The following is an 8686-nucleotide window of genomic DNA, read 5'->3' as shown; positions in this document are numbered from 1 at the left end:
GGCCGGATCCTCGTCACCGCTCTGTCTGTTCTCTATGAACGAGTGAGGGAGGGAGGGAGTCAGTGAGTGAGTGAGTGAGGAAGGGAGGGAGGGAGGGAGGGAGTCAGTGAGTGAGTGAGTGAGGAAGGGAGGGAGGGAGGGAGTCAGTGAGTGAGTGAGTGAGTGAGGAAGGGAGGGAGGGAGGGAGGGAGGGAGGGAGGGAGTCAGTGAGTGAGTGAGTGAGGAAGGGAGGGAGGGAGGGAGTCAGTGAGTGAGTGAGGAAGGGAGGGAGGGAGGGAGTCAGTGAGTGAGTGAGTGAGTGAGGAAGGGAGGGAGGGAGGGAGTCAGTGAGTGAGTGAGTGAGAGGGAGGGAGGGAGGGAGTCAGTGACTGAGTGAGTGAGTGAGTGAGGAAGGGAGGGAGAGAGGGAGGGAGTCAGTGAGCGAGTGAGGGAGGGAGGGAGTCAGTGACTGAGTGAGTGAGGGAGGGAGGGAGGGAGTCAGTGAGCGAGTGAGTCAGTCAGTCAGTGAGTGAGGGAGGGAAGGAGTCAGTGACTGAGTGAGTGAGTGAGGAAGGGAGGGAGGGAGTCAGTGAGCGAGTGAGTCAGTCAGTCAGTGAGTGAGGGAGGGAAGGAGTCAGTGACTGAGTGAGTGAGTGAGGAAGGGAGGGAGAGAGGGAGGGAGTCAGTGAGCGAGTGAGTCAGTCAGTCAGTCAGTGAGGGAGGGAAGGAGTCAGTGACTGAGTGAGTCAGTCAGTCAGTGAGTGAGGGAGGGAAGGAGTCAGTGACTGAGTGAGTGAGTGAGGAAGGGAGGGAGAGAGGGAGGGAGTCAGTGAGCGAGTGAGTCAGTCAGTGAGTGAGTGAGGAAGGGAGGGAGGGAGTCAGTGAGTGAGGGAGGGAGGGAGGGAGTCAGTGAGCGAGTGAGTCAGTCAGTCAGTGAGTGAGGGAGGGAAGGAGTCAGTGACTGAGTGAGTGAGTGAGGAAGGGAGGGAGAGAGGGAGGGAGTCAGTGAGCGAGTGAGTCAGTCAGTGAGTGAGTGAGGAAGGGAGGGAGGGAGTCAGTGAGTGAGGGAGGGAGGGAGGGAGGGAGTGAGTCAGTCAGTCAGTGAGTGAGTCAGTCAGTCAGTGAGTGAGTGAGGAAGGGAGGGAGGGAGTCAGTGAGTGAGGGAGGGAGGGAGGGAGTCAGTGACTGAGTGAGTGAGGGAGGGAGGGAGGGAGTCAGTCAGTCAGTCAGTGAGTGAGTGAGTCAGTCAGTGAGTGAGTGAGTCAGTCAGTCAGTGAGTGAGGAAGGGAGGGAGGGAGGGAGGGAGGGAGTGAGTGAGTGAGTCAGTCAGTGAGTGAGTGAGGGAGGGAGGGAGTGAGTGAGTGAGTCAGTCAGTGAGTGAGTGAGGGAGGGAGGGAGGGAGGGAGTGAGTCAGTCAGTCAGTCAGTCAGTGAGTCAGTCAGTCAGTCAGTGAGTCAGTCAGTCAGTGAGTGAGTGAGTCAGTCAGTGAGTGAGGGAGGGAGGGAGGGAGGGAGTGAGTCAGTCAGTCAGTGAGTGAGTCAGTCAGTCAGTGAGTGAGGAAGGGAGGGAGGGAGGGAGGGAGGGAGGGAGGGAGTGAGTGAGTCAGTGAGTGAGGGAGGGAGGGAGGGAGGGAGTGAGTCAGTCAGTCAGTGAGTGAGTCAGTCAGTCAGTGAGTGAGGAAGGGAGGGAGGGAGGGAGGGAGGGAGGGAGGGAGTGAGTGAGTCAGTGAGTGAGGGAGGGAGGGAGGGAGGGAGTGAGTCAGTCAGTCAGTGAGTGAGTCAGTCAGTCAGTGAGTGAGGAAGGGAGGGAGGGAGAGGGAGGGAGGGAGGGAGTGAGTGAGTGAGTGAGTCAGTCAGTGAGTGAGTGAGGGAGGAGGGAGTGAGTGAGTCAGTCAGTCAGTGATGGAGGGAGGGAGGGAGGGAGGGAGGGAGGGAGTGAGTGAGTGAGTCAGTCAGTGAGTGAGTGAGGGAGGGAGGGAGTGAGTGAGTCAGTCAGTCAGTGAGTGAGGAAGGGAGGGAGGGAGGGAGGGAGGGAGTGAGTGAGTGAGTCAGTCAGTGAGTGAGTGAGGGAGGGAGGGAGTGAGTGAGTCAGTCAGTGAGTGAGGGAGGGAGGGAGGGAGGGAGTGAGGGAGGGAGTGAGTGAGTGAGTCAGTCAGTGAGTGAGTGAGGAAGGGAGGGAGGGAGGGAGGGAGGGAGTGAGTGAGTGAGTCAGTCAGTGAGTGAGTGAGGGAGGGAGGGAGTGAGTGAGTGAGTCAGTCAGTGAGTGAGGGAGGGAGGGAGGGAGGGAGTGAGTCAGTCAGTCAGTGAGTGAGGGAGGGAGGGAGTGAGTGAGTCAGTCAGTCAGTGAGTGAGGAAGGGAGGGAGGGAGGGAGGGAGGGAGTGAGTGAGTGAGTCAGTCAGTGAGTGAGTGAGGGAGGGAGGGAGTGAGTGAGTGAGTCAGTCAGTGAGTGAGGGAGGGAGGGAGGGAGGGAGTGAGTCAGTCAGTCAGTGAGTGAGGGAGGGAGGGAGTGAGTGAGTCAGTCAGTGAGTGAGTGAGGGAGGGAGGGAGGGAGTGAGTCAGTCAGTGAGTGAGGGAGGGAGGGAGGGAGGGAGTGAGTCAGTCAGTCAGTGAGTGAGGGAGGGAGGGAGTGAGTGAGTCAGTCAGTGAGTGAGTGAGGGAGGGAGGGAGGGAGTGAGTCAGTCAGTCAGTGAGTGAGGGAGGGAGGGAGTGAGTGAGTCAGTCAGTGAGTGAGTGAGGAAGGGAGGGAGTGAGTCAGTCAGTGAGTGAGGGAGGGAGGGAGGGAGTGAGTGAGTGAGTCAGTCAGTGAGTGAGGGAGGGAGGGAGGGAGTGAGTCAGTCAGTCAGTCAGTCAGTGAGTCAGTCAGTCAGTCAGTGAGTGAGGAAGGGAGTCAGTGAGTGAGTGAGTCAGTCAGTCAGTGAGGGAGGGAGGGAGGGAGGGAGGGAGTGAGGAAGGGAGTCAGTGAGCGAGTGAGTCAGTCAGTCAGTCAGTGAGTGAGTGAGTCAGTCAGTGAGTGAGGGAGGGAGGGAGGGAGTGAGTCAGTCAGTCAGTGAGTGAGTCAGTCAGTCAGTGAGTGAGGAAGGGAGGGAGGGAGGGAGGGAGGGAGTGAGTGAGTGAGTCAGTCAGTGAGTGAGTGAGGGAGGGAGGGAGGGAGTGAGTCAGTGAGTGAGGGAGGGAGGGAGGGAGGGAGTGAGTCAGTCAGTCAGTGAGTGAGGGAGGGAGGGAGTGAGTGAGTGAGTCAGTCAGTGAGTGAGGGAGGGAGGGAGGGAGGGAGTGAGTCAGTCAGTCAGTGAGTGAGGGAGGGAGGGAGGGAGGGAGTGAGTCAGTCAGTCAGTGAGTGAGTGAGGGAGGGAGGGAGGGAGTGAGTCAGTCAGTCAGTGAGTGAGGGAGGGAGGGAGTGAGTGAGTCAGTCAGTGAGTGAGTGAGGGAGGGAGGGAGGGAGTGAGTCAGTCAGTCAGTGAGTGAGGGAGGGAGGGAGTGAGTCAGTCAGTGAGGGAGGGAGGGAGGGAGTGAGTCAGTCAGTCAGTCAGTCAGTGAGTCAGTCAGTCAGTCAGTGAGTCAGTCAGTCAGTCAGTGAGTGAGGAAGGGAGTCAGTGAGTGAGTGAGTCAGTCAGTCAGTGAGGGAGGGAGGGAGGGAGGGAGGGAGTGAGGAAGGGAGTCAGTGAGCGAGTGAGTCAGTCAGTCAGTCAGTGAGTGAGTGAGTCAGTCAGTGAGTGAGGGAGGGAGGGAGGGAGTGAGTCAGTCAGTCAGTGAGTGAGTCAGTCAGTCAGTGAGTGAGGAAGGGAGGGAGGGAGGGAGGGAGGGAGTGAGTGAGTGAGTCAGTCAGTGAGTGAGTGAGGGAGGGAGGGAGGGAGTGAGTCAGTGAGTGAGGGAGGGAGGGAGGGAGGGAGTGAGTCAGTCAGTCAGTGAGTGAGGGAGGGAGGGAGTGAGTGAGTGAGTCAGTCAGTGAGTGAGGGAGGGAGGGAGGGAGGGAGTGAGTCAGTCAGTCAGTGAGTGAGGGAGGGAGGGAGGGAGGGAGTGAGTCAGTCAGTCAGTGAGTGAGTGAGGGAGGGAGGGAGGGAGTGAGTCAGTCAGTCAGTGAGTGAGGGAGGGAGGGAGTGAGTGAGTGAGTCAGTCAGTGAGTGAGTGAGGGAGGGAGGGAGGGAGGGAGGGAGTGAGTCAGTCAGTCAGTGAGTGAGGGAGGGAGGGAGTGAGTGAGTCAGTCAGTGAGTGAGGGAGGGAGGGAGGGAGGGAGTGAGTGAGTCAGTCAGTGAGTGAGGGAGGGAGGGAGGGAGTGAGTCAGTCAGTCAGTGAGTGAGGGAGGGAGTGAGTGAGTCAGTCAGTGAGTGAGTGAGTGAGGGAGGGAGGGAGTGAGTGAGTCAGTCAGTGAGTGAGGGAGGGAGGGAGGGAGTGAGTCAGTCAGTCAGTGAGTGAGGGAGGGAGGGAGTGAGTCAGTCAGTGAGTGAGGGAGGGAGGGAGGGAGTGAGTCAGTCAGTGAGTGAGGGAGGGAGGGAGGGAGGGAGTGAGTCAGTCAGTCAGTGAGTGAGGGAGGGAGTGAGTGAGTCAGTCAGTGAGTGAGTGAGTCAGTGAGTGAGGGAGGGAGGGAGGGAGGGAGTGAGTCAGTCAGTGAGTGAGTGAGGGAGGGAGGGAGGGAGTGAGTCAGTCAGTCAGTGAGTGAGGGAGGGAGGGAGGGAGGGAGTGAGTCAGTCAGTGAGTGAGTGAGGGAGGGAGGGAGTGAGTGAGTCAGTCAGTGAGTGAGGGAGGGAGGGAGGGAGTGAGTGACTGAGTCAGTCAGTGAGTGAGTGAGGGAGGGAGGGAGTGAGTCAGTCAGTCAGTGAGTGAGGGAGGGAGTGAGTGAGTCAGTCAGTGAGTGAGTGAGTGAGGGAGGGAGGGAGTGAGTGAGTCAGTCAGTGAGTGAGGGAGGGAGGGAGGGAGTGAGTCAGTCAGTCAGTGAGTGAGGGAGGGAGTGAGTGAGTCAGTCAGTGAGTGAGGGAGGGAGGGAGTGAGTCAGTCAGTGAGTGAGGGAGGGAGGGAGGGAGGGAGTGAGTCAGTCAGTGAGTGAGTGAGGGAGGGAGTGAGTCAGTCAGTGAGTGAGGGAGGGAGGGAGGGAGTGAGTCAGTCAGTGAGTGAGGGAGGGAGGGAGGGAGGGAGTGAGTCAGTCAGTGAGTGAGTGAGGGAGGGAGTGAGTCAGTCAGTGAGTGAGGGAGGGAGGGAGGGAGTGAGTCAGTCAGTGAGTGAGGGAGGGAGGGAGGGAGGGAGTGAGTCAGTCAGTGAGTGAGTGAGGGAGGGAGGGAGTGAGTCAGTCAGTCAGTGAGTGAGGGAGGGAGTGAGTGAGTCAGTCAGTGAGGGAGGGAGGGAGGGAGGGAGTGAGTCAGTCAGTGAGTGAGTGAGGGAGGGAGGGAGTGAGTCAGTCAGTCAGTGAGTGAGGGAGGGAGTGAGTGAGTCAGTCAGTGAGTGAGTGAGTGAGGGAGGGAGGGAGTGAGTGAGTCAGTCAGTGAGTGAGGGAGGGAGGGAGGGAGTGAGTCAGTCAGTCAGTGAGTGAGGGAGGGAGGGAGTGAGTCAGTCAGTGAGTGAGGGAGGGAGGGAGGGAGTGAGTCAGTCAGTGAGTGAGGGAGGGAGGGAGGGAGGGAGTGAGTCAGTCAGTCAGTGAGTGAGGGAGGGAGTGAGTGAGTCAGTCAGTGAGTGAGGGAGGGAGGGAGTGAGTCAGTCAGTGAGTGAGGGAGGGAGTCAGTGAGTGAGTGAGTCAGTCAGTGAGTGAGTGAGGAAGGGAGGGAGTGAGTCAGTCAGTGAGTGAGGGAGGGAGGGAGGGAGTGAGTGAGTCAGTCAGTCAGTGAGGGAGGGAGGGAGGGAGGGAGGGAGTGAGTCAGTCAGTCAGTGAGTGAGGGAGGGAGTGAGTGAGTCAGTCAGTGAGTGAGTGAGTGAGGGAGGGAGGGAGTGAGTGAGTCAGTCAGTGAGTGAGGGAGGGAGGGAGGGAGTGAGTCAGTCAGTCAGTGAGTGAGGGAGGGAGGGAGTGAGTCAGTCAGTGAGTGAGGGAGGGAGGGAGGGAGTGAGTCAGTCAGTGAGTGAGGGAGGGAGGGAGGGAGGGAGTGAGTCAGTCAGTCAGTGAGTGAGGGAGGGAGTGAGTGAGTCAGTCAGTGAGTGAGTGAGTCAGTGAGTGAGGGAGGGAGGGAGGGAGGGAGTGAGTCAGTCAGTGAGTGAGTGAGGGAGGGAGGGAGGGAGTGAGTCAGTCAGTCAGTGAGTGAGGGAGGGAGGGAGGGAGGGAGTGAGTCAGTCAGTGAGTGAGTGAGGGAGGGAGGGAGTGAGTGAGTCAGTCAGTGAGTGAGGGAGGGAGGGAGGGAGTGAGTGACTGAGTCAGTCAGTGAGTGAGTGAGGGAGGGAGGGAGTGAGTCAGTCAGTCAGTGAGTGAGGGAGGGAGTGAGTGAGTCAGTCAGTGAGTGAGTGAGTGAGGGAGGGAGGGAGTGAGTGAGTCAGTCAGTGAGTGAGGGAGGGAGGGAGGGAGTGAGTCAGTCAGTCAGTGAGGGAGGGAGGGAGGGAGTGAGTCAGTCAGTGAGTGAGGGAGGGAGGGAGGGAGGGAGTGAGTCAGTCAGTGAGTGAGTGAGGGAGGGAGTGAGTCAGTCAGTGAGTGAGGGAGGGAGGGAGGGAGGGAGTGAGTCAGTCAGTGAGTGAGTGAGGGAGGGAGTGAGTGAGTCAGTCAGTGAGGGAGGGAGGGAGGGAGGGAGTGAGTCAGTCAGTGAGTGAGTGAGGGAGGGAGGGAGTGAGTCAGTCAGTCAGTGAGTGAGGGAGGGAGTGAGTGAGTCAGTCAGTCAGTGAGTGAGGGAGGGAGTGAGTCAGTCAGTCAGTGAGTGAGGGAGGGAGGGAGTGAGTCAGTCAGTCAGTGAGTGAGGGAGGGAGGGAGTGAGTCAGTCAGTCAGTGAGTGAGGGAGGGAGTGAGTGAGTCAGTCAGTGAGGGAGGGAGGGAGGGAGGGAGTGAGTCAGTCAGTGAGTGAGTGAGGGAGGGAGGGAGTGAGTCAGTCAGTCAGTGAGTGAGGGAGGGAGTGAGTGAGTCAGTCAGTGAGTGAGTGAGTGAGGGAGGGAGGGAGTGAGTGAGTCAGTCAGTGAGTGAGGGAGGGAGGGAGGGAGTGAGTCAGTCAGTCAGTGAGTGAGGGAGGGAGGGAGTGAGTCAGTCAGTGAGTGAGGGAGGGAGGGAGGGAGTGAGTCAGTCAGTGAGTGAGGGAGGGAGGGAGGGAGGGAGTGAGTCAGTCAGTCAGTGAGTGAGGGAGGGAGTGAGTGAGTCAGTCAGTGAGTGAGGGAGGGAGGGAGTGAGTCAGTCAGTGAGTGAGGGAGGGAGTCAGTGAGTGAGTGAGTCAGTCAGTGAGTGAGTGAGGAAGGGAGGGAGTGAGTCAGTCAGTGAGTGAGGGAGGGAGGGAGGGAGTGAGTGAGTCAGTCAGTCAGTGAGGGAGGGAGGGAGGGAGGGAGGGAGTGAGGAAGGGAGTCAGTGGTCAGTGAGTGAGTGAGTCAGTCAGTCAGTCAGTCAGTGAGTCAGTCAGTCAGTCAGTGAGTGAGGAAGGGAGTCAGTGAGTGAGTGAGTCAGTCAGTGAGTGAGGAAGGGAGTCAGTGAGTGAGTGAGTCAGTCAGTGAGTGAGTCAGTCAGTGAGTGAGCGAGTGAGCGAAGTTGTACGTCTATCTTTATGAGAACCAGTTTGAATGTTGGACCTCCAGAGTGACGCTGTGTTCTGAAGGTGAGGCCCGTGTTTGTCCGGTCCAGACAGGACCCTCAGAGGCCTGACTTGGTTTTAAGTCGGGCTGCACCGATACCAGTATCAGGTATCAGGTATCCGGTATCGGGTCTGATACTGTGCTCATGTACTCATACTCTCAAAACGGCACATTACGGTGGTGCGGGATCTCACCTCAGCCGGCGCCGGCCCTCACTTTCATTGCTCCACGGGGTTTTGCTTTCACCCTCTGACTTGCGCGTTAGACTCCTTGGTCCGTGTTTCAAGACATCGCCACAGACCCCTGGAGCCTTTTGTGTGGGCCGAGCCCCGCCTTGGCGGCACGACGCGGTTGGGGCGCACTGAGGACAGTCGCATCAGGAGCAGGGAGCCCCGTCCCCGATGGGGAGAGAAGGCGCAGCGAGCCCTTTGTCCACGGTGTGGCGAGGGCCGGGTGGGAAGCGCTGTAAAGCTGCGGCCGCGAGCCACCTTCACCCCGAGCCTTTCCAAGCCGACCTAGAGCCGGTGGCGGCGCACCGCCTCATATGCGGGACTCCCCAGCCTGCAGTGTGTCGCTCACACCCTCCAGCTGGCTGTTAACGAGGGTCTTTAGACACAGAGAAGTACTCGTATCGGTACTCGGTATCGGAGAGTACCCAGATGGAAGTACTGGTACTCAGTCTCAGTGCATCTCTAGTTTTAAGGTTGATGTTTTGGTCGGGGTTAGTCATAATGTCACTGACTACGTTTACATGCACATGCACGTTTAGACGGAGCTCCTGAGGCCATGCTACCTACCCGACCTTTAAGCATGGAAGTTACGTGACAAATCACCGTTGACTTGTGGTTTCACCGGGACATGAACAACGGTCCCTACCCGCCGTTCACCGCTCTTTATACTTCCCGGTTCACATTATGTGGATACAAACAAATTGATTTCGTGCTGAAAAGAAAACTGAAACTGGCCTCTGTGAAGTCTACGTACACTAATCAACTATTTGACGGCCTGCTGTGCGACTGGGCTGAGTGATCTAATG

General features: G+C 58.3%; 1 protein-coding gene across 1 annotated transcript in view; it reads left to right on the top strand.

Annotated features, from left to right (window-relative positions):
- Positions 1 to 8051: 8051 nt before the first annotated feature.
- myom2a (myomesin 2a) overlaps positions 8052 to 8686 on the top strand; it is a 44496-nt gene continuing 43861 nt past the window's right edge. Inside the window, exon 1 of the mRNA XM_074627170.1 lies at positions 8052 to 8103. Coding sequence (XP_074483271.1) covers positions 8052 to 8103 — 52 coding nt within the window. The remainder of the gene's footprint in view (positions 8104 to 8686) is intronic.

The sequence above is a fragment of the Sebastes fasciatus genome, chromosome 3 (genome assembly GCF_043250625.1).
Source record: "Sebastes fasciatus isolate fSebFas1 chromosome 3, fSebFas1.pri, whole genome shotgun sequence".
Classification (NCBI taxonomy): domain Eukaryota; kingdom Metazoa; phylum Chordata; class Actinopteri; order Perciformes; family Sebastidae; genus Sebastes; species Sebastes fasciatus.
The sequence above is the reverse complement of the archived record's forward strand: the minus strand, read 5'-3'. Positions and strand labels throughout refer to the sequence as shown.